General features: G+C 37.2%; 1 protein-coding gene across 2 annotated transcripts; it reads right to left on the reverse strand.

The window, feature by feature from the left end:
• Positions 1-2,832: 2,832 nt before the first annotated feature.
• Positions 2,833-24,250, reverse strand: Grsf1 (G-rich RNA sequence binding factor 1). Of its 2 annotated transcripts, none has more exons than XM_027950886.2 (10): positions 23,788-24,250; positions 21,498-21,654; positions 20,038-20,193; positions 19,403-19,546; positions 18,455-18,590; positions 14,775-14,959; positions 13,896-14,017; positions 11,442-11,577; positions 10,754-10,829; positions 2,833-9,002 (listed from the first exon to the last, which is right to left on the reverse strand). In XM_027950886.2, exons 1-9 carry the CDS (start codon positions 24,130-24,132, stop codon positions 10,780-10,782), a joined length of 1,431 nt encoding a protein of 476 aa, XP_027806687.2. In that variant the 5' UTR covers positions 24,133-24,250; the 3' UTR covers positions 2,833-9,002; positions 10,754-10,779. The 2 variants fall into 2 exon arrangements, with proteins under 2 accessions (XP_027806687.2, XP_027806688.2); XM_027950887.2 differs by lacking the exon at positions 23,788-24,250 and adding an exon at positions 23,502-23,573.
• Between the last annotated feature and the right edge of the window lie 3,516 nt (positions 24,251-27,766).

Below are 27,766 nucleotides of genomic sequence, written 5' to 3' on the forward strand. Positions count from 1 at the left end.
GAAGAAAAAAAAAAAAAAATCCCTATGTGAGAGACATTCTACAAAATAACTGACCTTTGCTCTTCAAATCATCAAAGTCATCAAAAACAAAACATCTGAGGTGTTTAAGGCTATATAACTAAATGTAATGTGAAAGTCCCTAAAATGAAAAGGGTATTAGAAAAAAGCTAAGAAAATTTGAAGTGTGGAAAAGTAATTTGTCAATGTTGATTCCTTAATTGTGACAGATATATTAACAGTGTGATAACAGTAGGCAAAACAGGTAAGGTGTATATAGGAATCCTACTATTTTTATGTCCTATGTATCTAAAACTCTTCTAAAATTAATCCTTAGTACCAAAAAACAAACAAACAAAAAACTAAGCCAGGCACAGTGGCACACACCTACAATCCCAACAATTTGGGAGCCTGACACATGAAGGTCCCAAATTCCAGGCCAGCCACAGAAAATCTACAAGACCCTGCCTCAAATGTAAAAAGGACTAGATAAAGTACCCCAGGTTCAATCCCTAGTACAAAAGAGGAGAATTTTTTTTTAATATTTTAAACTGCTTTCATATATATCTAACCTTATAAAACCTGACTAACCTCACTGAAAGCAATTTATGTCCAAATAGGATCTAAAGACTTTTCAGGGTTAAGTAGATGTAGAAATGTGATGATTAGAATCATTTGTCTTAAGTTATAAAATGTATTATGGGGGCTCCGGGATGTGGCTCAAGTGGTAGCACGCTCGCCTGGCATGCGTGAGGCACTGGGTTCGATCCTCAGCACCACATTAAAAAAAAAAAAAGATATTGTGTCCACCTAAAAACCTAAAAAATAAATATTAATAAAAATAAAAATGTATTTTGAAACTCTTCAAGGGAATTTACCCATTCCCCGAAAGGACTCCAGATATGGCCTAGTGGTTTTTAAGTAGTTCTCTGGGCCATTGTCCACTACAGCTTCATTTCAGCTTTGATAACAAAAAAAAAAAAAAAAGTAAAGTATTTTTAAAGAATTATATTTCAGAAGTATAGTAAGCGGCCCTGTTTGGATTTATAGTACAACTTCTTTTAAATAACTTAGCTTAATATAGTTCCCCAAATGTTCTCCAAGGTCAACTCTCACTGATTCTTAGAAATTTGTTGGCTTGAGAACTGTCAAACATTAAGGTCTTCTATTTTATTCTCAACCTAAGGACAGGTTGATTTCATGTTTAACACATTGATTACCTTTGTGTTACTTTTGCAGCCAGTCAATATAGCAAATCAGAAACGAAATATCTGACAAGCACAATTTTTACACATAAAGACACAAACTTTATTCAGTTTATTATCTTTGAAATGTAAAATTAATTTAAAAATAGAATCCATAAGTAGTTATAAGCATTACTTAAGATAATTAACTCTTACGAGTTAATTAAGATGGTAAGAAGTAACTCCAGCCTCCAGTGGGCAAGCAGATTAAAAGGCTACACAAGTCTCCAGGAAGCATTAATGCCTTACCTCTGAGGATACCGCTTTCTAACACAAAAGTATCATTCATATTCAATGATAAGGTTAATCACAAATAAGACATTCTTATAGGTAAGAGCAGGTTAAAAACTACTATGATACATAACCTGTATTCCCTGACTTACTTTCTTATGAAAATGAGGAATGAATGGAATTACAGGCAGCTGACCAGAAAGTCTACCAGAAATTATGAATATCTCAAGTCTCTTAACTCTAGATCTTTATTCCCAAATGTTTGCCATTTTCTGTCAAATGGTAGAAGAAAGCTTTATTTCAGTTAGAAACAGATGTTTTGGGATCAGAAATCTTTGAACATACCTATTAACTTTACCTGTAGGCTTCAGAATAAGATTCTTACCCCCAACAACCACTACCCATCCAATAGTGCTAGGGATCCAACCCAGGATCTAACCTAGTGTATACTAGTAAGCACTTGATTATCCTTGTGAATGTCATTGAGCCCATCCATATTCTAATCTACCTGGCTTAACACCTTTATGCCTTACCACCAGGCACCTTCAGAATCATTTCACTGAGATACCTAATTCTGACACAAAACCAGAAATCATAAAAGGGGAGATTTATGAATCTATGCCAGACATGGTAGCATGTGCCTATAATCCAATCACTCAGGAGACTGAGACAGGAGAATCTCACATTCAAGGCCAGCCTGGGCAAATTAGTGAGATTCTGTCTCAAAAAGGGCTGGGGATGTAGTTCAATAATTGAGTGTGGAGGCCCTGGGTTGTATCCACAACACCAAAAAAAGGAAAAAAAAAAAAAAAAAGTTTCAGACATGTAAAAACAATTCCTGACACAATAAGAAATGAGAACACACTAAAAGCAAAAGGTATATAAAGCTCACTACAGTAATAATAAGGGACTCTTGAAATTAAAACACCAAACCCAATTTTTAAAAGGGATCAATAAACATCAAACAGGCAATCAGCAAAATTCAGACTGGAAATTTACAGGTTAATCTTATTCAACAAATAAGAAAAAAATATATGGGGAAATGTACCAATTAAGAAAAATAAACAGGCATTCAAGTTCACTAAAGGCCCAATAAGGTTATGAAAAAGGGTTCATTAACAGTTTCAAGAGAAAGCAAATTAAAAACATACAACACAACATACAATGGCTAACCTTATAGACTAGCAACACCCAACAGTTAGAATGTACTTAGAATTCTGTGGGAATGTAAAATAGGAGGGCCACTATAAAAAAAGCTATGTAAGACCCTAATTTAAAATATATCACTCTTGCAACTCGAGATCTTCTACTCCTAGACATTTACCCCAAATAAATTAAAATGAAAGGTGCACAAAAAGGCTTGTAGAAGATGTTCAAAGCAACTTTATTCATAACAGCCAAAACCTGGAACCAGCTCATCAACTGCTCACCTAACAGGTAAAGGTTCAACTGTGGCATATTCATATTCATACAATGGAATACTAATCAGCAATGAAAAGGAACAGAGAGGTGAAACACACAAAAGAATCGCAAATGCTGAAACTTACACAAGCATACACATCATATATAAGCATATGTACTATATGATTCCAATTAATTTCTAAAATAAGCAAAACTAATCTGTGGTCAACAAAATCCTAACAATGGATACTTGCATGGGAAGAGAACAAAGTACAGGAATGGTACAGGAACTGACCAGGTAAAAAATTTTCTCCAGCAACGCTAAGGTAGGAGGATCAAGAGTTCAAAGCCAGCCTCAGCAACTTAGAAAGATTCTTGTCTCTAAATAAAATACAAAAAAAGGGCTGAGGATGTGGCTTAGTGGTTAAGCGCCTCTGGGTTCAATTCCCAGTACCAATCAATCAATCAATCAATAAACAAAATTCTAATGTGATGGAAATGTTTCATAGCTTGCTAAGGGCTTGAGTTACACAATTGCACAAATACACAGAACACAGGCTGAGAAAGGAGGATCTCGAGTTCAAAGCCAACCTCAGCAAAAGTGAAAGACTAATCAACTCAGTGAGACTTTGTCTCTAAATAAAATATTTACAAAATAGGGCTCAGTAGTCCAGTGCCCCTAAATTCAATCCCTACTATTAAAAAAATCAATGACATGTATACTGAAAAATTTAAGTATAAATGTCTACAATTTATTTTGACATGGATAAAGAAGATGGCTGGACATGGTGGCACATGCCTGTAATCCCAGTGACTCAGCAGGGAAGGAGCAGCACAAGTTCAAGGGCAGCCTGAGCAATTTAGCAACAAGACCCTGTTTCTAAACAAAAAAAGGTAAAAGTCAGGCAACAGAGTTGGTGGTGGAGCATCCCTGGGTTCAACCCCGGTACCACAAAAACAAAAAAAGAAAAACTGAGGGATGAATATGTACATGATAAAGTATGGCAAAATGTCACTAGCAGAATCTAAGTGATGGGTAAAAGGTATGTTGATGATCCAAATTGTATGTATGTTTCAAATTTTTTGTAAAAGATTGCAAGGAAAAATATGCTTACTCAACTGTAATGTGCATGTGGACTATCTGCATTCTGATTCAAAGAAATGACTGGGTGTGCGGGTGCATGCCTCTAATCCCAGCCACTCAAGAGGCTGAGGCAGGATTACAAATTGGAAGCCAGCCTCAGCAACTTTTTAGCAAGACCCTGTCTCAAAAAATAAAAAGGGCTGGAGATGTAGCTCAGCGTAAAGCACCCCTGGTTCAATCCTCAGTACCACCAAAGGAAAAAAATGTTTTCAAAAATGATAACCGGCTTGGTCACAAGAAATTGTATTTTTATGAAATGAGTTGTGTTTTTTTTAAAGTGCATTCTGAAATATTTACAGGTGAAATAATGCTATCTAAGGTTTAAAAATTAATGAGGAGAAGGCTGGGGCTGTAGCTCAGTGGCAGAGCACTTGCCTAGCATGCATGCGGCACTGGGTTCGAACCTTAGCATCACATACAAAAATAAGCAAATAAAGGCATGCTGTCCACCTACAACTACAAAAAAAACCTACAAAGCCATTAATTAAAAAAAAAAAATTAATGAGGTGGGGGAAAGCCATGTGCAGTGGCAAGCACCTTCAGAACTGGCACTTGGGAGGCAGAGGCAGGAGAATCACTCAGGCTCATAAGTCTGGAATCAATTTGGGCAATAATGTGAGACTTGTGGTACTGGGGATTGAACCCAGTGGCACTATAACACTGAGCTACATTGCCCCCACCCCTTTTTTCCCCCCAATTTTGAAACAGGGTCTCACTAAATTGCCTTGCCTTGAACTTTCAATTCTCCTGCCTCAGCCCCCAGAGAATAGGTGGGATTAAAGGGAATGCACCACCATGCTCCACAAGACCCCATCTCTTTTAAAAAAAAAAAAAGCCAGGCTCAGTAGCATATAATCCCACTTCTCAAGAAGCTAAGGCAGAAGGATTGCAAGTTCAAAGCCAGCCTCAACAACTTAGCAAGACTCCGTCTCAAAATAAAAAATAAAAAGGTTGGGCAATGTAGTCCATAATAAAGAGACCCTGGGTTCAATCCCCACTACCACAAAAAAGAATAACTGGATGGGGATGAAACCAGGCTACCTATAAACTGATAATCATTGGTGATTTAAATGGGAAGGTGATTATGCTATTCTATTTTTGTATGTTTGAATTTTTCACAATAAAGGTTTTTTTTTTAATTGGAAGAAGATATAAAGATAGTTCACACTGCACAATCATTAACAAAGAACAAAGCTGGGCACAGTGGCTTACACCTGTAATCCCAGCAGCTCGGGAGGATGAGACAGGAGGATCACAAGTTCAAAGCCAGCCTCAGCAATGGCTAGGCACTAAGCACCTCAGTGAGACCCTGTCTCTAAATAAAATACAAAATAGGGCTGGCTGAGTGGCTGAGTTCAATCAACAGAACCAAAAAAAAAAAAAAAAGTGAAGATTTTGTATACTAATATAAAACGACCTTTAAATTGTTCAATTGGGGGAAAAATGCAGACCAGCAATGTCTAATAATTGCTTAAGTATATATACAGTATAAATTTACATTAAAAATTGATGATAGGGTTGCCTGAGAAGGGGAAGTGGCTAAAGTAATAGAATGGGAGGAAGGCTGTTCACTGCATACCTTCTCCATCTCTTCATTTTCTTCAAAAAATATAAAGAATTTTTAAATTAGCCCCGTTCTTCGTTTTTATATCATCAAAGTTTAAGAGAGACTGAATATTCCTTTATCCCTTTTATGAAACTCAATAAGAAAACTTACCAAAAAACAGGGCAGAAGATCTAAACAGACACTTCACCAAAGATGAAAAAAAGGCAACTAAGTGTATGAAAAGATGTTTATTATTGCATTATAGAAATAACTTCTTTATGAAAATGGAAATCAAAACAATGAGGGTTGGGGCTATGGCTCAGTGGTAGAGCGCTCACGCAGCACCCACAAAGCACTGGGTTCGATCCTTAGCACCACATTAAAAAAATAAATAAAGGTATTGTGTCCACCTACAGCTTAAAAAAAAAAAACACATTTAAAAAAAAAAAATGAGATAACACTAACTACAATAGCTTAACTCCAAAACACTTAACTCCACCAAATGCTGGTAAGGATGGGGAGCTACACAAACTCTTGGTGGGAATGAAAAATGGGATAGCCACTTTGGAAGACAGTTTAGCAGTTTCTTACCAAACTAAAATTAATCTCTACCTAAGGAACTGAAAACATGTCTACTAACAAAAAACGATAAATGAACGTCTACAGCAGCTTTATTCCCTTCCTAAAAATTTCAGAGATTATTTTCTAATCTGTTAAACTCAGGAATAGGAACATATTTCTACTACTTGAGAAGTCTTGTTTTATCAAAGCCTCTATTATTTCAACCTCCTTCTACTCTACAGCTGAGGTACACCACTCTACTTTGGTCCTACCAATTGAACAAGAATTTTTTCACATAATGTATGGGAACTCTTCAGGACTATGGAGTATTTTAAATAATAAGGTGAAGAGGATGTAACACAGAAGAAAAAAAAAATCTCCAAATAAAAACCTACTAACCTACTAGGGATTGTTTAGAAATGCTAACAGAGCATGTTGGCTAATAAGTGGGATCTTCACATACCATGTCACCTACAGGGAAGTGGTTTTCTTATGCTTCTCCACAGTGCAGTAGTGAAAAGGACACAGAATCTTCTGACCATACCTAACTTGGCTGCCATTGCCACCTGGGTATAAAGGAACACTGGCTCAGTTTCAGTGTCCAGAATCAGTGAATACATTACATTGGATCACAATCTTCAGGAATGTTCTCCTTTGTGTTTACATAATCTCTATCAGAGTTTTTCTCCCTTGCACTATCTTAAGAAACAGCTAAACCAAAGCAGGATATGGGGACTCTGACCATAGACTCCAACCCCACCATTTTTGACAGTTTTACAACAAAGATTATAAAGACATAAGGAAATCACACAGAAGATAGAAATTCACTCATTGCTTCCTTCAAAAGCAAATAATAATGCACAGCCAAGTTTGAACAAAAAATTTTGAGAGACAAAAATGTCCTGTGAATGAATAAGACTTTTATTCTGTTATGTGGATCTCCTCCTCTCCTAATAACTACATTTGCCTTATCAATCACTCACTCACTCGCCTAAATTATGAACAAAAACTAATAAGTAGAATATATGAATTCATATGGTGACTTCCCCAAAATGAACCTGTTTTGTACTGAGAACTCAGTCTTTAGTGAAGCAAGAAGACATATTCCTTCAAGTTTACCCATCACACAGTATTTTAATGCTCTTGCTCTCATTCTTTTCCCAAAAAAGCACAAATGAAACTCATTAGCTGAAGACAAAGTACAAATGAATGAATTCCTCACTAAACCCAATCCCAATAGACTCTACAGGAATTTTCTAAAGAAAATTAGATACCAATTATGAATGGGATTGTTCAGACCCTGAACAAATGACATAAGTACGGACACCAGTTCTCACAACTTGGCACATTCAACCACATATGAAAACATTTCCATCTGAGTAGTACATCTGTTAGATTAAGTCATGTACTTACAGGAGAATTTTTTTAAATACAACTGAAAATTAATCATTTCTTCTTACATTAATATACCAGGAATTGCTGTAATAAAATATATAAGCAACTGACTCACATACTCCAATAATAAATACTCTTAGGTAATCTTCAGCCTAAAGCGAGCCTCCATTTATTGACTGCTTACAGTACAGTGATTTTTGTATCTTAGCTGGTAATCAAAGATGATTATATATTAAGTGAGAGAAAACATCATCTCTCTTCCAGATATCACCTCTCTGAAATCTGGGAAAATTCAATTTTAAGAACTATAACTGCATCTCCTGGTGGCAGCTGTCACCCTGAGAACAGGAACAAGGCAAAGAAAGTATACAGAACTTTGATTCTCCTACACAGGTGCACATAAAGTTAGTTTATTAATGACTACATTTTGAAGCCAGCCATTTTGTCCAATATTTAAATAACAAGCTGTTTAATATTAAAGCAGAAGGTACTGCCACAATGTGGCAGATGTAGCTTTATCCATAAACCCTTCACACAATTATACATTAAATGCTATTTTTATTTAAAGCAAGGCACCCCTACTTGTTCTAAAATATGGGATGTGCTACTGCACTGAAAAGCAAATGAGGAGACAGATTTTTTTACCTGTCTAGAGCTGGTTTAAATCAAGTGAAGCCATTAATGTCCTTATAAGTCTGGACTATTGTGACATATCACTTTACAGTTTCAAGACTAAGAAACACCCTTAAGGTTTACCCAAAACCAAAAAAAAAGGGGGGGGGGATCAACTTTTAAGTTGAGACTAGACTTCCCCCTAAACAGACAGGCACCAATGTTAAATGCCTTTAACCACAAGGTTTAGAAAGGCAAAACATTTCTAAAGACATAAAACTGCCAACTTGTCATTTATACTCACTAACCTGTGGTATTTATTTATTTTAATCACTACCCCTATCTAAATAATCAAATATAGCTAAAATTAAAACTATCTGCCACACCATAGTGGTTTAAAGGTCTGAAACCTTTCCTTGCTTTGGTGAGTGTTTGGTTACAATAAAACATTATTTCATCCATAAGAAGCTTTACATCAGAGCTCTCAATTCATAGGCAAAATCAAAACTTTGAACAGATTATTTTTTAAATGAGAAAAAGATTTTTTAAAGATAGTACTGAATAAAAATATGTAGTCTTTACAATGGGTAACATATCCTCTATAAAAACAAACTGCTTAATTATATAAAATAAAGAATTAATCAGATTTTCTTAATCAGATCCTGAACAGTTTAAACAAAAATTTAAGATTTGTGGTTTATTTCATAATACCAAATTGAATCTTTCTCCTTCTCAATAGTTCACTATGAATTTTTCTTAGAAGCATTAACCCAAACCCAAAATCCGTTCTCTAGCAGTTTCTGCCAATAAACAAGAACTTTATAGCCCATGTCCAAGAAAGATGTGCAAATGAAATGCTTCTTGCTTCATCCTGAAAATAAAACAAAAAAAATGTTACACTTTTGTTTTGCTTTTTTTTTGGCGGGGGGCAGTACTAGGAATTGAACTCACGGGCACTTGACCACTGAGCCACATCCCTACCCCTATTTTGTATTTTATTTAGAGACAGGGTCTCACTGAGTTGCTTAGCACCTCACTTTTTGCTGAGACTGGATTTGAACTTGCAATCCTTCTATCTCAGCCTCCCAAACTGCTGGGATTACAGGTGTGAGCCACTGCACCCAGCTGCACTTCTGTTTGAAATGTAAAAAAAAAAAAAAAAAAAAATTACTTGTGTTTACAAATACCATTTAAAAGTACAAGTTCAATTTTTTTTTTTTCTTCCTGACTCATAAGTTATCTGACAAAATTTAAGTCAGGAGCCAGGCATGTTGGTACACTATAATCCCAACATCTCAGGTAGTGCATACCTATAATCCCAACATCTCAGAAGATGGAGGCAGGAGGATCACAAGTTCAAGGGCAGCCTTAGCAACTTAGAGAGACCCTGTCTCAAAAATAAAAGGTACTAGGGATGTAGCTCAGTGATAAAGCACACCTAGGTTCAATCATCAGTACTGTAAAAACAAAACAAAATTTAAAGTAAGGAAATTAAGGCATTAAGGTACCTAGCCTTGTATGAAGACAGATTTCTGGCACTGAGCACAAAATATATTTCATATAGAAATAAGGTAATAATTGGGACTGTGGAACTTTATATCCAAAAATAACCTACGACATCTATAGTAACAGAATGTGTTTTACTACATATGGGAAAATAATTGCAATACAATATATGAAAACAATTAATGGAGAAAAAAAAGATATCACATATTTAGTCAAAGGACACTGAGATATATTTAGCAGCCAGGTGCAGTGGTACACACCTATAATCCCAGCTACTCAGGGAACTGGGAGTATCACCAAGTTCGAAGCCAGTCTTAGGGAGACTGTCTCAAAAAACATTTTAAGTGGGGCTGGGGATATAGCTCAGTGGTAGAATGTTTGCCCTGCATGCACAAGGCCCTGGGTTCAATCTCCAGCACCACAAGAAAAAAGTATGTAGCTTGGTGGTACAGCACCCCTGGGTTCAATCCCCAGTTCTGAGGGAGGGAAGAATATATATGTTTATTAAATATGTCATAGATAAGTTAACACTATGAAACTATGTTCTTCCTAAGACAAAAAATCATTTTCAAAAGAAAAAGGAAGTAATGACAAATTAACTGCATATGAATGACACACCCTGATTTCATATATAACACCTTTTATACATTGTAAAAATATCTCACAACTGAAGAAATCTGTTTACATTTTAGTGGGAAGAAAAGCTAATGCAAGGGAAACTTTCCATAAATTATAATTTACAGCTACAAAAGATAGCTATACAATTTATGGAGGGGCACACAGCATGATAAATGTTGGGAATTATGAAAAAAATTTTATGCATGGATAATGCCTGAAAGCACTATATAATCAAAATGAACTTTTATTCTTTATAGTGTTACTTTAACTATCACTAGAGCTTGATCTTTATTAAAAAGAGAATGGTTTCTACCATATTACAAATTAGTGAGTTAATGATTATTCATCTATTTGAAAATAATTTCCATAATTGGACCTCTTAAATTTACTTTACTTGGGCTGGGAATATAGTTCAACAGGGCACTAGCTCAGCAAATGCAAATGCAAGACCCTGGGTTCAATCCATGCACGGCAGGAAAAAAAAAAAAAAAAAATTACCTTACTATCTGGAGTCCCTGGAAGTCTTATTTTCCTTTTGGACATGAATTCAGGAACAGTTCAATATACCTATGCTCTGAAAACAATAGAAAAAGATTAGTTTTTAAAACCTGAAAAGGCAGAAAAAATACTGCAGCCATTTTTCTCATAGTTTAGATGATAACTCAAACATTTTTCTTTATTGGGGGAAATAAAAAAACGAGGGCTGGAGTTGTGGCTCAGTGGTAAAGCGCTTGCCTAGCATGTAGGAGGTCCTGAGTTTGATTCTCAACACCACATATAGAGAATAAAGGTCCATCAACAATAAAATATTTTTTAAAAACGAGGCTACAGAGGATGGCAAACACCTACGGTCTTAGCTACCAGGAGACTGAGGCAGGAAGATCACTTGAACCCCCTTAAATTTGAGACTAGCAAGACCCCATTGCCGCCCAAATTTAAAATAAAAACATTTAAAAAATCAAAAACAAGTAGGCAAAAGCAAAATTAAAACAAAACCCCAACTCTGGATAGAAATATAAGGAAACTTGCAGTCAACTAAATGTTTTTCTTATAATACAGTGTTTCATATTTTACCTTTAAGTAGAATTTTCCCTAGGAAAAATTCTAGACCAATCCCTAAATAAGGAAAGATATTTGTAAGCAAAGATAAGCACTGAATACAAGGAAAACCATGAGCAGTACTTACGAACATGGGACCTATCCTTGAGCATAGCTGCAACAGCATCCTCATGGGTATCAAAGTGCACATCAGCTTCTCCAGTAGCCTTTCCATTGGAACTGTATTCCATGGTGATTCTCACAGGCTTCAAGGGAGCAAAAAACTAAACGGAGGCAAACAAAAAGAATATAACTGAACTAAGACCAAGCTTTAGATGTCTGGTGGCTCTACTTTTTTTTTCTTGCAGCACTAGAGATCAAACCCAGGGCCTCATGTGTCAGGCAAGCAATCTACCCCTGAGCCACATCCCCAGCCCAGGTAGTGGTGGCTCTGCTTTTGCTTTCAGTCATTGATTCATACACCTGACACAGTGGTTTTTAGAAAATCCATTAAGCAATAAAATAGTTACAAATCTACCATCTCTTCTGGTCTGAATTTTCTGACTCAAGATTACATTTCAAATATCTGTTATCAAAGAACCTCAAACTACAGATCCTTATACAAATGGTTCTCACACAATTTTTCATTTCTCCCATACACATCTGTTTCTAAAGAATATCTATCAAATATACTTTATTCCTCAGTAATACATTTAATCAGATATGTAGCTATCAGTTTTCAGAAATACACAAACTGGGCTACCACACTAAATGGTTATCATTCCAAACCAAAGCAACAACACGTTTCTTCCTTTTTTTTTTTTTTTAATATTTTTTAGTTGTAGATGAACACAATATCTTTATTTATTGTTATGTGGTGCTGAGGATCGAACCCAGGGCCTCACATATGCTAGGCAAGTACTCTACCACTGAGCCACAACTCCAGCCCACAAAAACAAGTTTCAATGAAAACTTGCAAACTTCAATTTGGGTAAAGATATAATTCCCAATATGCACTTTTTTTTTTTCTTTTTGTACTGGAGACTGAACCCAGGGGTCTTTAATCACTAAGTTACAACTTGAGTCCTTCATTTTTTGAGTCAAGTTCTAACTAATTGGCTTAGGACCTCGATAAACACTAAACGGCTGACACTGGCCTTGAACTTGTGATCCTCCTGCCTCAGACTTCCAAGTCACTAGGACTACAGACATACGTTACCACACCCAGCTCTTAGTATGTTTTTTGAAATAATGACAACTCTGAGGCTTCACTAGTAACCAAAGACTCTAGGTTTGGATCTATCTTTCATACATGTTCTCAAGTTCATAAAGTTGAGAGCTTTGTAGTTTTATGTTTTATTTCACATAGTATCTATTACTAAATAAAAAAATGTATTTTAAATTTACTTTCTCAAATATTAGGGAATCCCATTTCATGAAGGCTACATGGTATCTCATAAAAACTCAAGCCTAGATTTTTGTCTAGTACAGATGTGCCCTGAATTTATAATGGTTAGATGGTTCCAGTTATGATTTTTCAACTTCACAATTGTGCAAAAGCAATCCAAATTAAGTAGAAACCATACCCTGAATTTTTAACTTTTCCCTGGCTAGCAATACAAAGTAAGGTACTCTGTTGAGATGCTCAGTAGTGGCAGCAAACATGTCCCAGTCAACCACAGGATCACAAAGATAAACCACCAACACCCTACAGTATACTGTGTTGCTATGATGTTTAGCCGATTAGGTATATTAAATGTATTTTCAAATTATGATATTTTCAATTTATAATGGAACACTGAAATATCTGTATATAACTGCTCTGTAAAAAAATGAACAAAAAAACCCTCTGTAATCATATGCTTTAGTGTCATTTTCCCAAAGTGGAAAAATAAGTAAGTTGAAGTCATTTATTCTAAAACCAAATTTTCCTACTTTATTAATAAATCTACACCATTTTGCTGTGCATTTATAAAATCCTCACCTGATTTTCACAAGTGTAATAAAAAGCCACCCCCACCCTTTTAAGTTGTGGATGACCCTTTACTTTGTTCTTATTTATATGCAGTGCTGAGAATCAAACCCAGTACCTCACACATGCTAGACAAGCACCTATATCACGGAGCTGCAACCCCAGCCACACCCCACCCCCTTTTTTTTAATATATTTTTTTTTAGTTGGACACAATGCCTTTATTTATTTTTATGTGATGGTGAGGATCAAACCCAGGGCCTTGCACATGCTAAGCAAGTGCTCTACCACTGAGCCACAACACCAGCCCTGGCCCCGGCCCCCACCCTTTTTTTAAGAGAACCAATCCACCTACAGTCTACAAGTTGGCCTCAAACTCCTGGATTCAAGCAATCCTCCTGCCTTATCCTTGAAGTAGTTGGGACTATAGGCAAAGACAACCATACCCAGATATCCTACACTTTTCAGCTACAAAAAATTAAACAAGCCTTTACAAAAGAGATGCTATCTCACTATCTAAAGATACTCCAGAAATACAGCATTTTCTTCTGCACCTTCCGCAAACTAATACAAGTTCAATTTTAGAACTCAGTTCAAACCTATTGAGAATGGATATCTTAGTAGCACACACATTTATAATGTCTTGGGCATTAGCTTGAAAAGGTAATCCTCTCATGTGGACAAAATGCAATGAAGGCGTAGTTCCAAAATCAACAGCTTCTGGAAGCTTTTCTGACATCTCCTTAGGCAATTCTGAAGGAGAAACAAAAAACACCATCAAGGACATAAAGCATCAAGAGCTATTAATAGATTATAATTAGATATGACCTTTATATCAAAATCTTCAAATCATCTTGAACCAGTAAGGAAGGGCTTTAAAAGCCAAAATAATCTGAATTTCTGCTATTTAACAAATATCACCTGAATACCCATAAGTATCTAATACTTGAATCCATTACTAAATTAAGAACTTAATTTTCTGTTACAACAGAATGAAGGTAAACCGGTCATGAACTAAACTATAAAGAAAGAGAAACTTTCTGGGTTCCAGGAGGAAAGGAAAGGAAGATAGAAAAATATAGTGACAGGATAACTGCAAAGCGCCAACTGGAAAATACTTAACAAATTTCAAAGACTCCAATGTTGCTTCGAGGTTAGGAATCAAAGAAATTATTAAATCCAGAGGCAAACAAAAATCCTTACTTAATATCCCTGCTCTGTACAACTATCTTTCCCTATCTTAGTTTAAATGCTGACATTTTACTTCCTTTCATTACATTTTTAGTGTCCAGCTTTTAATAGACTACAAAATTATTAAGTTAAAAACATAACCAAATAATTAAGCCCTTCAGTATATATTCAAAGTACATACTACAGAGACATTAAATCTTTAACTCAATTTCCTTGTCCTGCAATCTCACAATACAATGATTATTAAGAAAAATAGTTTAACAAAAACCAAAACATACAAGATAGACCCAATGAGTCTCAAGAGGAGATAGGACCTTACCTATCTCCTTCTCACTTTCAAAACCTGTCATGGGTCGAATGTCCTCATTTACTTCATGTTCTTCAAAGACCATTTCTGGCTCAGTTATATACTTAGCAGTAGGAGAAGATGCCATTTTCTTTCCCTTATGAGAGCCAACATGGGTTCGAACTTCATTCCTTCTGCTTGGAAATATCTCTATATACCTAGGTCAAAACAAAAACGAATAGTCACAAATGATGCAAAATAACTGTACACTGAACCCATTTAAAATAGGTTTTAAGGGGTTGGGGGTTGTGGCTCAGCAGTGGAGCCCTCGCCTAGCACGTGTGGGACGCTGGGTTCCATCCTAAGCACCACATAAAAATAAAATAAAAGTATTGTGTCCAACTACAACTAAAACATAATACTAAAAAAATAAATAAATAAAATAGGTTTTAAGATATTTCCAATAGCTTATAAAATACATGTATCCAAAAAAGAACAGGAAAGGGAAAATTTAACAGTGACTGCAGATATTAACCCATGAAAACAATACTCAGAACAGAATAGATCAATAATTTAATCATTTTGCCTCAAAATTTTTGCCCCAAAATATATTTTCATATACATTTTAACAATATGTTTTACTGTTTTGCTTTATAAGAATAACTATCCTCGTTGTAATTGTGGGTACAGAAACTAAACTTTTTTTTGGAATGCAAAAGGTTTGACAGATTTATGGATTTTTTTTTTTTTAAAAAAGAATCTTTACAAGGTTGCTGTGGCTTAGATGTTTCCCCCCCCAATTTCTTGGTTAGGAGCTTCGAAACTGGAGTGACAATACTGGGGGATGCTGTGAAACTTTAAGAAGATAGTCTTTTAGTCATTTGGGGCACTGCTCTAAGAAGGGAATCCTGAAGTTAATTCTCAGAAAAGTAAGTTGTTATAAAAGCCTGAGTCTACCCCTAAAATCACTCTGACTTCTTGTTGTGAGATGTGATTTCTTCTTCCCACAGGTAAGCACTCATACCATTCACAGCAGGGGGGACCTTGCCAATGCACCACACTGTGTGGACTTTCAGCATCTAAAACTATGGGCTAAATAAACCTCTTATTGTTATAAAGTTAGCCTGCATCAGTATTTCATTACAGTAATGAAAAACAAACCAAAACAAAGGTTTTTTTGGTCTTCTTTCCATAGTTGCTTATCAACCTGTCGAAGCCCTGCAACTGAATTCTTTGAAAATTAGTCACATTTGTAAAAGATGGTCCCAGTGTAGCCAAGTGCAGTAGCACACACCTATAATCCCAGCAACTCAGGGGGCTGAGGTAGGAGGATCACAAGTTCAAGGCCAGCTTCACAGACTAAGGGAAACCCCCAGCAATTTAGCAAGACTCTGTCTCAAAATAAAAAATAAAAAATTCCCTCTATAGTCCATCACTGGTAAGAAAGCTCAGTGGTAAAGTACCCAAGTTCAAACAAAAGAGTCACAGGATAAGAAAAGCTACCTTTTCTAGAATTTCCCTAGGAGGTAAATGAGAACTCAAGAATTCTGACTTGCCATTATAGTGACAGTGGGACTAAATTAAATCCAAGCTTTTTTTCCTCAACACTGTTACTCCAAACTAGCTTATTAAACATGAGCTGTAAAAATTATTTGTATTATTACCACTAAATAGGGAAGAAAGGTGGGAGGGAAAAGGAGAGAGAAGGGGAGTTGCACGGAAGATGGAAGGAGACCCTCATCGTTATACAGAATACATGTATGATGTGAGGAGAAAAAGAAAAAAAAAGTGTCACATTAGATTGGATAGAGAGAAGTGATGGGAGGGGAGGGGAGGGGAAGGGGGGGATAGGAAGGACAGCAGAATACAATAGACTTTATGACTGCTGTATGTATATAGGTGATTCTATGACCAGTGTGATTCTGCAATCTGTACAATCAGAAAAATAAGAAATTATACTCCAATTGATTCAAATGTATAAATTGCCAAGATCATTGTAATGTCATGTGTAGCTAATTAAAAAAAAAAAAAAAAAAGTGAACAGAGCCAAGTACAGTGGTGCACTCCTGTAATCCCAGTGTGTTGGGAGGCTGAGGCAGGAGGATCATAAATCCAACACCAGCTTCAGAAAGAGTGAGGTTCTAAGCAACTCAGTAAGACTCTTTATTTAAATAAAATAAGAAATAGGGCTGGGGATGTGGCTCAAGGATTGAGTGAGCTAATAAGTTTTAGAATGACTTATTATCTAGTGATAAAAAAAAAACCCACTCACTATAGCCTGGATGCCAAGAGTCAGTCACAAGTTCCACAGAAATCATATGGAAAACAGCTGGTGTCTTATAGATAATGATTTAATTTTTCTTCATTTAAATTTAAAGTTGACTCTCTTGGTAGGCTGTATTGAATTATAGACATAAATGCCTATTATTTGTGCTAACTCATAGTACCCCATAAAAAACAAAAATCAGACATCATAATCCTGCCATTAGGCTCAAGGCAAAATGCAAATAAGTTCTCCTTTAATTGCTTATACTCTAGAGTCAAGAGATCATGACAGATCTAAAGACCTGACACCCTCCAACTCTTTTTCATTTTTAGTATTAATACTAGAAACTTTATAATTTTACTTGTGCCTCATTTTTTGTGTGTGGGGGGAAGTAGGGAAATTGCATATGAGTTTAACTCTCAAGTTATTTTCTCATATGACCAGAAGAAAAATAAATAAATAAAAATTTTTTTAAAAAAATTATTTGTATTTACAGACCTAAAACAATTAAATGAGGGACTAGGTGTGTAGCTCAGTGGTAGAGCACTTTGCCTAGCATAAATGAGGCCCTGGGTTTGATTCCCAGAACCTAAAGGGAAGAAAAAATAATAATTAAACAAAACATTTTTTTGAAATAGAGTCTTGCTATATTGCCCATGCTGGCCTCAAACTCGAATCCTCCTGTTACAGCATCCCAAGTAGCTTGGATTACAGGTGTGTCACTGTGCCCAACTCAAGAACCACTTTTTTAAAAAGACCTATGAACCCATTCTATAAGTAGATTCTGAAATAGTCAGCTTTTGGAGTGGCGCTATTTAAAAAAAAAAAAAAAAAAAAAGCTTCAAAGGAGCTAAATAAAAAGGCCAGAAAACAGAGATTTAAAATTTGACAATTTCCTATGCCTCCAAAATTGGAGCTAAGCACAAATCACCTACATCATTACATGCATCCTGATGTGATATAAACAGGAGACACTGCCTGACCCAATTTCTTCAAAAGTCAACTGCATTTTTAAAAGGGAAAAAGAATAAAAAATAAAGAAGGGAATTTGCTCTATTTTAGGAGAATTAGAGTCATATTAAAAGCAAGGTATGGATTTGTCTGGATTCTGGCTCAAACAAACAAACTACAAAAAGGTACTTGGGGTTTAACTGTGAAAAGATTGTGGGTTATTACTGGATAATACATTATTGCTAATTTTGTTAGATGTGCCAATATTGTGATTATGTAAGAAAATACCTTTTTAAAAAGACAAATACTGAAAATAAACAGATGAAATAAACATAACAAATGTCAATAATTTGTTAATCCAAGCAATGGATGTCTGGTGGCTCCTCATACTATTCTACATTTCTGTGTCTGCAAACTTTTCAGTCATAGTAGAACACATTCATCAAAATGACTTGAAGTGTGATGCTGCTGCATCACTAGTATCTGTCTCACTCACCTGTTACCAATTTCTTCCCTGTGTTTCAACAAGGCTTGGTTGGCCATTTCTGGTTCTTCAAACTGCACATATGCTTCCCCTGTTTTTCTTCTCCCTCTATAGTCCATTACAAAAGTAATGTCCACTATATTCAGTCCTAGGATACAAAAAATTATTCCAAATTAGTGTTGCTACCGGGAGCTTTTTATAATCTTTATAGTTAACAAATGCACTAATAAAACTTGTATGTGGTTTTGCCAATCCCAAAGCTGGATACATGCTTAATGGGTAGAAGTTATTATGCAGCCAGAAGTTATTAATAAATATGTACTTATATTTTCAGAATGTTGATGGTCCAACTAACCAATCTTTTTTCAATACTAGGAATTGAACCAAATGGTACTCTACTACTGAGCTACATCCCAACCCACCCTGCTACTGAGCTACACCTCAACCCACCCTGCCTTTTTTTTTTTTTTTTTTTTTTTGAGACAGGATCTCGCTAAGTTGTCTAGGCTAACCTTAAATTTCAGATCCTCCTTCCTCAGCCTTCAGAATACCTGGGATTATAGGTGTGCAAGACCATGCTCAGGTCCAAGAAACCTATCGTAAACACATCATTCCCTCAATTTTTTTTTTTTAACTTTTTTGTCATTAATTATATTTGAAGAGACAACAGAGATTTAGACTAACATTACTACTAATGGCACATATTTTATAGCTAGAAATTAGATAACGCTTTGAAATCATATAAATGGTTATTGTATTAGACAAATACGGCCACTATTTTGAGCAGACATTTTCTTCTATTGTAAGACAAACCCTCATGAAATTCTGAAATGTGACATCCCCCAAAGATCTGCCTATTAGGATCAAAACATATCTAAGATACAGAACAACAAGGCAAGGGGACGGGGTGTGTGGGGAGAAAAGAAATAAGGACCCAAATATGATATGACTACAAAGCACCTGCAAAGAAGTCCACGATATCTTTCTCATTGCAACTATAAGGAAGTCCTCTTAAACGAACTACACCATCATTCACCACAGGTGACGACTTGACCTGTAGGCTCTTCATTAAGGCATCCACATCTTCATTATTTATCTCATATACTACAAAGAAAAAGCACAAAATGGATGTAAAATTTACATAACAAAGGACACCACTTTTTTAAACCTTTATTTATTTATCTTTATGTGGTGCTGAGGATCGAATCCAGGTCCTCACACGTTCTAGGTGAGCGCTCTACGGCTGAGCCACAACCTCAGCCCCAGAAGGACACTACTTTTTAAAAAAGAAATCAAATACACTAACACTTGGTAGATTATCCAAGAATTAAAACACTAATGGTTTTAATCTTTTTGCACATCTCTCAAGAAAATAACATTTATTGAATATTTATTATGTACCAATCATAATCTATTTAACTCACAACTTTAAGATAAACTTAGTCAACACTTTCATTCTATAAAAAATTCAGATGATCTCTCTAAGCTTCATTTTTACAAGTTGTAAAATAATGCTACTTCACTATTGTTAATGAGTTTTGCAAAATTTAAAATCTAATGCAAGATCATAAAAAGCCAGAATCTGAGGAACATACCTTCCACATATCGCTGACCCATGTACATGCGGTGCTTTTCTAAGGCTTTCTGCACATCCTGCTCTGACTCCATTTCAATTAAGGCATCACCCCTTCGTTTCCCATCTCTATTTAAAAGGAAATGTATTCCATTCTTACTATTGCGGATTCTGCAGTCTAAAAGTATATGAATAAAGTCAATTAAAAACAGAAATCAAACATCAAGCTCAATTATACAAGTCATTAGAATGCAATTTTCCTACAACAAAGGAGGAACCAAAATGCCTGTCACATTCTTTACACAAATCCCCATCACTGAAGTCATCCAAACACTAATGAGGTAGCGGTGTCTAAAATGTTCCAAGCAGAAAAGATAAGTAAACCTTGGCTCAGAAGCTTAAGATCTTCTGACCATTAAATGTCAAGTCAGGCTGGGTGCAACTCAAAATGCATTATGTCCATTCCAAAGTTTATATAACCGGTTTCAAATCACTTAAGGAATTAAAATAATAGGTTTAACTTCTATGAATAAAATATCTCCTATAAAAGAAATTCTGCTATGATAATTTAACTTTCCCCATTTTCCATTATAAGAAAGGCATCCCCATAGTGCACATTTCCTACAATGCAAGTCAAAGATGTAAGTGGCAATTAGCTTTATAAAATGCGTGACTCACACAATATTATGAACATTAATACATTAAGTCACATCTTTTTTTTTTTTTTAAGATTTTTTAGTTGTTGATGTACCTTTAGTTTTTATTTATTTATATGTGATGCTGAAGATCGAACCTAGTGCCTCTCACATGCCAGGCAAGTGTCACTGAGCTATACAACCCCAGCCCTTCAGTTACATCCTTTTACCACATTTGAAAGTGACATCTACTAAAAGTCCTTTTTAAAAAAATTTTCTTTTTTTAGTTGTAGATGTACACAATACCTTTGTTTTATTTTTATTTTTTATGTGGTGCTGAGGATCGAACCCAGTGTTGCACACATGCCAGGCAAGTACTCTACCAATGAGCCACAACCCCAGCCCCCTAAAAGCCTCTTGAAAGGAAAATTAAAAACTACAGTTAGATATAGAAACTAAAAAACTAAGAACTAGTAAACCTTGAAATATGTTATTAAAGGAACTTTATGCAAGTAATCTTGCATTTAAGTTCATTTACTACATAAACAGCTACTTTCAATCCCACATTTCCACTAATAGGTTTGGCTTTTTGTTATGTACATAGTAAAACTTAAAAGAAAACTGGCTTCATATCATGTCATTTTAATATTATTTTTGTTGCAGTCAATCATTAAATATGATACATACCACAAACAGTATCATGATGTCACTTGGTATTGAGTGTAAAACCAGCCAGAACAATTTCCAATCATCAAAGACACTGTCTCCACCATAGCTATACTTGGGATTCTGTAGATCAACCCTTTACTCAGACAAAATTACATGTTTAAAATACAATAAGATTTACCTGAGAAAAAGTTAAGCACATCTTCCACAGTACATGACCAAGGCAATCCTTGAGCTCGAATGAGATAAACATCATCTACCTCCTCTCCTAACTTGGATGGGGCCAATTCATACTCAGGGAGTGGTGGAAGGTCCTCCAGGTAGGTAGTTTTGGACTCCTTTCAAGAGAAATGAAGAAAAGACAACCAACTTAGTGCTTATTTCTTCAAACAGATGCTCTAGATATTAAGATTATTTCAGAGGTCAGAAGTAAACTTCACAAATCTAACTTCCTGTTTTGGCTTAAAATTGAACATCCTAAAGCAATAAGCAAATATATCCTAGTCATTTAGCAGTGCAAATTTTCTTCAGGACTTATTTTTAAATTCATCAACCCCAAATTATAACTAATAATAATGTTTTAGTTAGGATAGTACAAGGAGGATTCCTTCAGTATGACAAAAATATTTTAGAGTCCCTTACACAGAATGCACCACATTAGACCCTCATTTCAAAATAAGACACATACAGAAGACAAGATGCTTCAAGTGCTATAATTAAGATACAAAATACTATAGAAATTAAAAATAAAGCCCTAACAGAAAAAGAATCAGGAAGTGATCAAAGATGGACCTTACAGGAAATATAAAAGTTTGAGAAATATAAAAGTATTCCAGTTTGAGGTGAGGGGAAACAGCAGTCCAAACAAAGGTGCATTTGAAAAATAGCAATTAATCCCATTTGTCTTGCAGGGTAAAAACAGAGCCAAAGAAGATGAGCTGGCAAAAGGAACTTGGGTACTATACAGCAGAAGGCCTTCAGTGTTGGGCTCAACCTGTGTCCTTCACTTGGGTTAGCAAAGGGAAGTTAATAAAAAGACACTGAGAAGTGGGTAAAACAACAAGACAGCAGGAGGCCTTGGAAAGATTAATCTGTTGGACCAATTGAATAAGGGAAAGATCTTAAAAGGCAACAGCAGAAGTGTGAGGTAACAGGAGCCTGAGAAATACCTAAAGTAGACTATAACACTGAGCCCAAACTGGAATGTAGAGAGAATCCCAACAAAGCACTACAGCCATAAATTCAGAACGTAAATCAGGCTTTAAGACTTGCAATCTACTAAGCTAAGGACAGATATCTGTGTTCCAGTCATGTTTTCATGAACACTTAAAGTCCAATTTTAAGGCGTCAATAAGTGTAAGCAAAATGTCTAACACACAACAGATTTTACAAGAAACCAGCTCGCAAAGCGATTTTTTTAAGACAACTTTTTTCTCTTTTCCCAGAATTCCATAAGCATCATAAGATTTTACAGAAAAAAAGCAGGATAAAGTATTGGGCAAGTATTCAAATCAATTAGCTCAGCCATGGGCAGACAGCAGCCTCCCAAATTCCATAAATTCAAGGAGAAGCACAAACTGAATTATGATAAATATGACCCAAAGCATTAGCGCGGTAGGTAGTGAAAAAGTGAGCTGGCACTTCTCAGATGCCACGTAATAAGCAGAAGAAAAAGCTCCATATACAATGCATAGAATAATTGCAATCTGGGTTCTTCAAATACACACTTTAAAAGATAAGAATGGAAAAAAGTAAAGGAAAATATTCCCAACGGGGGCCCCAAATCGTAGCCCACTAGACGCTCCTACCCCACTCATCCCCTCCCCCAATATCCAAGTGTTCTCCCAGTGGACCGCGATCGACAGTCCTAAAGGACCTTCTGTCAAAGGAACTGGAGTTGCAGAGGTGACCTTCAGTAAATTGGGGCAGCCCGCCTTTCCCCGGGGAAACCAGAGAGAGGGGCGCGCTGGAGATGCGGCTCCTTCCCAAGCCAGCTCACGCAGCTGTGTGGCGAACCTTAGTATCGGTGGCTACCGTGAGGCGCCGCGGGCCGCCCGGGCCTAGTGCTCTGGCTGCACCGAAACTCCCAACCCTCCGCGGGGTCCGGCCTCCCAACTTCACGACCAGCGGGCGGAGAGCTAGAGGGATGCGGGGTTGGGGGCATCAGCAGCCTCACAAAACCTACCATGGGCCGGCGGGAAACAAGGCCTCAACATTCACCCCAGCCACACTTACACTGCCCAACCGACCAGAGACTCGAGGGGAGAACAAAAAAAGGAGAAAACCCAAGGCCTGGGAGAGCGTCCCTTGTTCCCGTGCCCAATAGGAGGACGGAGCGGGAGGGGGGCGGGTGTGCGGCGCCTGCCGCGGATACCCGGGCGCGCACGCGAGGCGCACGCGAAGGGGCGCGGGGACGCGTGCGCGCGTCCGGAGAGGGGTCCAGTGCGCAGCCCCTCGCAGCGTCCACGTACCTGGCTGTAGCTCCGCGCGGCGGCCGCGAGCGACTGCGGTAGCAGAGGAGCGCGTAGAGCCGGGTAGGAGGCGGCGGCCGCGGCCGCCGCTGAGGTGGCAGCAGGTGGAGGACCCGCCAGCCTCCCGGCGGGCGCAGGCCCGATCTGGAGGCCCCGCGTCTGAGAGGCGGCGGCCGCAGCGGCCCCGAGTAACAGCAGCAGGCGGCGGCGGCCCGAAACGCCCGAGGGGAAGGAGCCAGCGGCGGAATAAAAGGGCAAACAGGCGGCGCCGGTGCGCCGGCAGCTGCTGCAGTTACAGCCGCAGCCCCGGAGCAGCGCCCCGAGTACCCAGCGCGTTCCGGCCATGGACTCCGGAGGCGGCGCGGGGCCTGAAGGCAGCTGCCGCTGCAGCGCGAGCGGAGGGGAAGTGGAATCCAGGGCCGGGGAGGGGGCGCCGGGCACATGCGCCGCGGGCGCCAGGGGCAGTGGTGAGTCGGAGAGGCGGAGGAGAACGCCGCTCCGCCCGGTCTCCGCCTTCAGGGCGGGGCAGCCCGCGGGTCGGGAGGGGCAGCGGGACGCGGGAAGACCGCCCCACTGGTCTTTTGCTTGGGTAACTGAGTCCCAAAGAGAACCCTGCGAGGGCCTTCCAACTCTGGATTGGTCCCTGACCTGAAGCGCGGGTCTGCTTCCGCTTCACACTGTACCTCCGAAACGTGTGATGTAAGGAGCGAAAAAAATATTTCTGGAAAGAATTGTGATTCTTAATTATAAAAAGATTCTGGGGTAGTATCAGAGGTTTGGTACCGCCACATAAGATGTTCAGGAAGCCAACTTTCTTTGTTTTAAAAATCAAATATTTATGCTGAGAATGTATATTACAAAGATGAAGCCTCCCCTAAAGAGACAGTGTAGTCACAGGGGACTTGCAGAGATTTGCAAATAAAAAATAATGATCGGTTGTGTAGTTTTCCTATGAACTGTATTTGTCAAGGCTATAAGGATAAATGGAATTCCTAGAGTTAAAAATAGAACAAAGCTAATATCTTAAAAAACTTTAAAACATGAATGAAGATATGGCTAAGTGGTAAAGCGTTTGCCTAGCATACAGGAAGCCTGAGGTTCAATCCCCAGTACCATGGGGGGGAGGTATTATTATGGAAAATCTCAAACATAGAAGAATACAGTGAACTTCCAGAACTAAAGAAATTATCAGGGGCTGGGGCTGTAGCTCAGTAGCAGAGCAATGGCTAGCCTGTGTGCGGCACTGAATTTGATCCTTAGCACCACGTATAAACAGACAAAATAAAGGTATGCTGTTCATCTACAACTACAAGAAATTATTTTAAAAAAGAAATTATCAACATTTTTAGATGCTTCATCCATCCCTGCTGCCACACCAAGTTTTGTTTTGTTTTAAGACAGGGTCTGCCTAAATTACCCAGGCTTACCTGTATCCTCCTGCCTGAGCCTCCCAAGTAGCTGGAATTATAGGCATTTGTCATAGCTCCCAGCCAAATTTTTTTATATATATATAATAATTTTTGTCAGCCAAATATTTTCTTTTAAAGTAAAGGGTGATCATGTCAGTCACCCTTTCAGTCAGTATTCATCTTAAACTAGTAAGGACTTTTTTTTTTTTTTTTTTAACATTCTAGTCAGTTACTTTCTAGATACTGAAAATTTTCATCTGAAGTTTGACTTGCTCATCCGAACTATTTTTAGGTAATGAAAGCTCAGTACTTCCCAGAAAATTCCCTGCCCCAAAAGCCAACAACTGGGAAAAAAACTTTGTACTTTGGCTATATAAACCTGAGCATGCAAGATTTCAAAATCCTATAGGGTTTTGTTGTTTTTGCTTTTGTGGAGTTTTGTTTCGTTGTTTTGTTTTTGTTTTTGTACTAGGGTTTGAACCCAGGGACCCTCTACCGCTGTGCTACATTCACCAGCCATTTTACATTTTAATTTTTTTAATATCTTTATTTTTATTTGTTTATTTTATTTTATTTTATTTTATTTATGTGGTGCTGGGGATAGTACCCAGGGCCTCATGCAAGGCAAGAGCTCTACCACTGAGCTACAACCCCAGCCCTTACATTTTGATTTTGAAACCCAGTCTCCTTAAGTTGCCCAGGTAGTCCTGGAACCTGCCATCCTCCTGCCTTGGACTCCAGAGTCGCTGGGATAGGCCGGTGCCACTGCACCCAGCTCTTCTTTTCTTTTTTTTCCCTCAGATCTTATTTTCTTAAACTTCTCTTTCAAGGGAAAAAAAAAGGGGGGGTTAACCCTTCATGACAGATTATAAAAATAAAATACAAGTTGGCCAGGCACAGTAGCACACCCCTGTAATTCCAGCAACTCCAGAGACTGAGGCAGGAGGATCACAAGATTAAGACCAACCTCAGTAATTTAGTGAGGCCTTCCCAATTTAGCAAATCAAAAAATAAAAAGGTCTAGGCATGTAGCTCAGTGGTAAAGAGCCCCTGGGTTCAATTCCCAGTAGCAAAATAAATAAAGTACAACTTGTAGACACATTGGAGAGTTATTTATTCATGCCTTGGTTTTCTTAATAGCAGCAGCCATTGTCCATAAAGTATAAATCTGAATGGACTAGAAACCTAAATTGGTAGAAAGACACCTTGTACTTTATAATCAGGAATAACACAAATGTTCAAATGGAAAGCTTTAATCTTTACCTAGAGGAAGTTGAGGAGACTATAAGAAATACAAAAAAGTGAATAATTATTCATCTAACAAATATGTATTATGTATTTTCTGTTCCAAGTACTGTGCTCTGTACCCTGTGCATTCAGGGATACAATAGACTTACAGCTCTAATATAAAAATGATATAAAAGTATATGTATATCTGAATATACAGAGAGAATAGCAAGTTTTGTAAATGAAACTAATCATTTATGGAACACCTGGTTTTAAAAGCTGTAGTGTTGGCAGACACAATACCAAAGAGAAAATCATCATTTGGAAAACATGGCAATAGGACAAGCAGTTTGTGCCACCACTGAGGTTCTATGGTCTACCACCTTCAGTCAACTCATGATAAATGTGCCTGACCTGCCAAGCAGAAGAAGAAATAAAACTGCAGTGCCAAGGCTAAAAGATTAAATACTACCAGGACTGGTTGAATGAGGCACCTAAAACTTGTACAGTGTACCACAGATTTAGGAGTAGATTCTATTACGAAACATCATCTAAACCCAAGGAGGGCAGTTATTGCAGGGTCCATCCAGTTCATCTTAAGAATTTCAATGCTAAGTCATGCAAGCATTGTTCTGGTTTTTAAAAATAAAATTGTATTTAGTGTAGCATTCTATAGCAAGAAAAGGAACAAATAGGAAATTTTAAATGCTATACAGCTCTAGTGAACTGTTAATTTAACAAAATAAAAGTAAAATTTACGTATTTTGTTTTACAAAAAAAAAAAAAAATCTTTATTGAATATCCCACACATACTGCCATATATAAGGGGACTACAGAGTTGTATCCTTGATCTTAAATAAATTTTGTGCAGAATTCCAAACATACATATTTACAACTAGCACTTAAGCCAGAACCTGATTAATTTAGGTTAGAAAGTTATGCTGAATGCTAATGTTGATGCAAGTGAGACAAAAGAGTGAGTAAGGGGCCAGGGTTGTGTCTCAGTGATAGAGCGCTTGCCTAGCACATGTGAAGCACTGGGTTCCATCCCCACTACCACACTAAAAATAAGTAAATAAAATAGTGAATGGAAACATAACATAAAATCAGATATTGTGGAAAGTATGAAAATATGTTTTTGAATAAACATGTTTCTATTAAGCCTACTTTGTGTATCAGTATTTACATTTTTCCAAATTTAATATCAATGTTTTCACTTCAGCGTTAGCTTTCAAAAATTCATGTCTAAAAAAGAAAATTTTTCCATACATTTTATTGTTATATTGTACATATTGGCAAGATTTGCTGATACATATTCATACTGGCACATAATATAACAATAT

Source organism: Marmota flaviventris, chromosome 7 (genome assembly GCF_047511675.1).
Source record: "Marmota flaviventris isolate mMarFla1 chromosome 7, mMarFla1.hap1, whole genome shotgun sequence".
NCBI classification, from domain to species: Eukaryota; Metazoa; Chordata; class Mammalia; order Rodentia; family Sciuridae; genus Marmota; species Marmota flaviventris.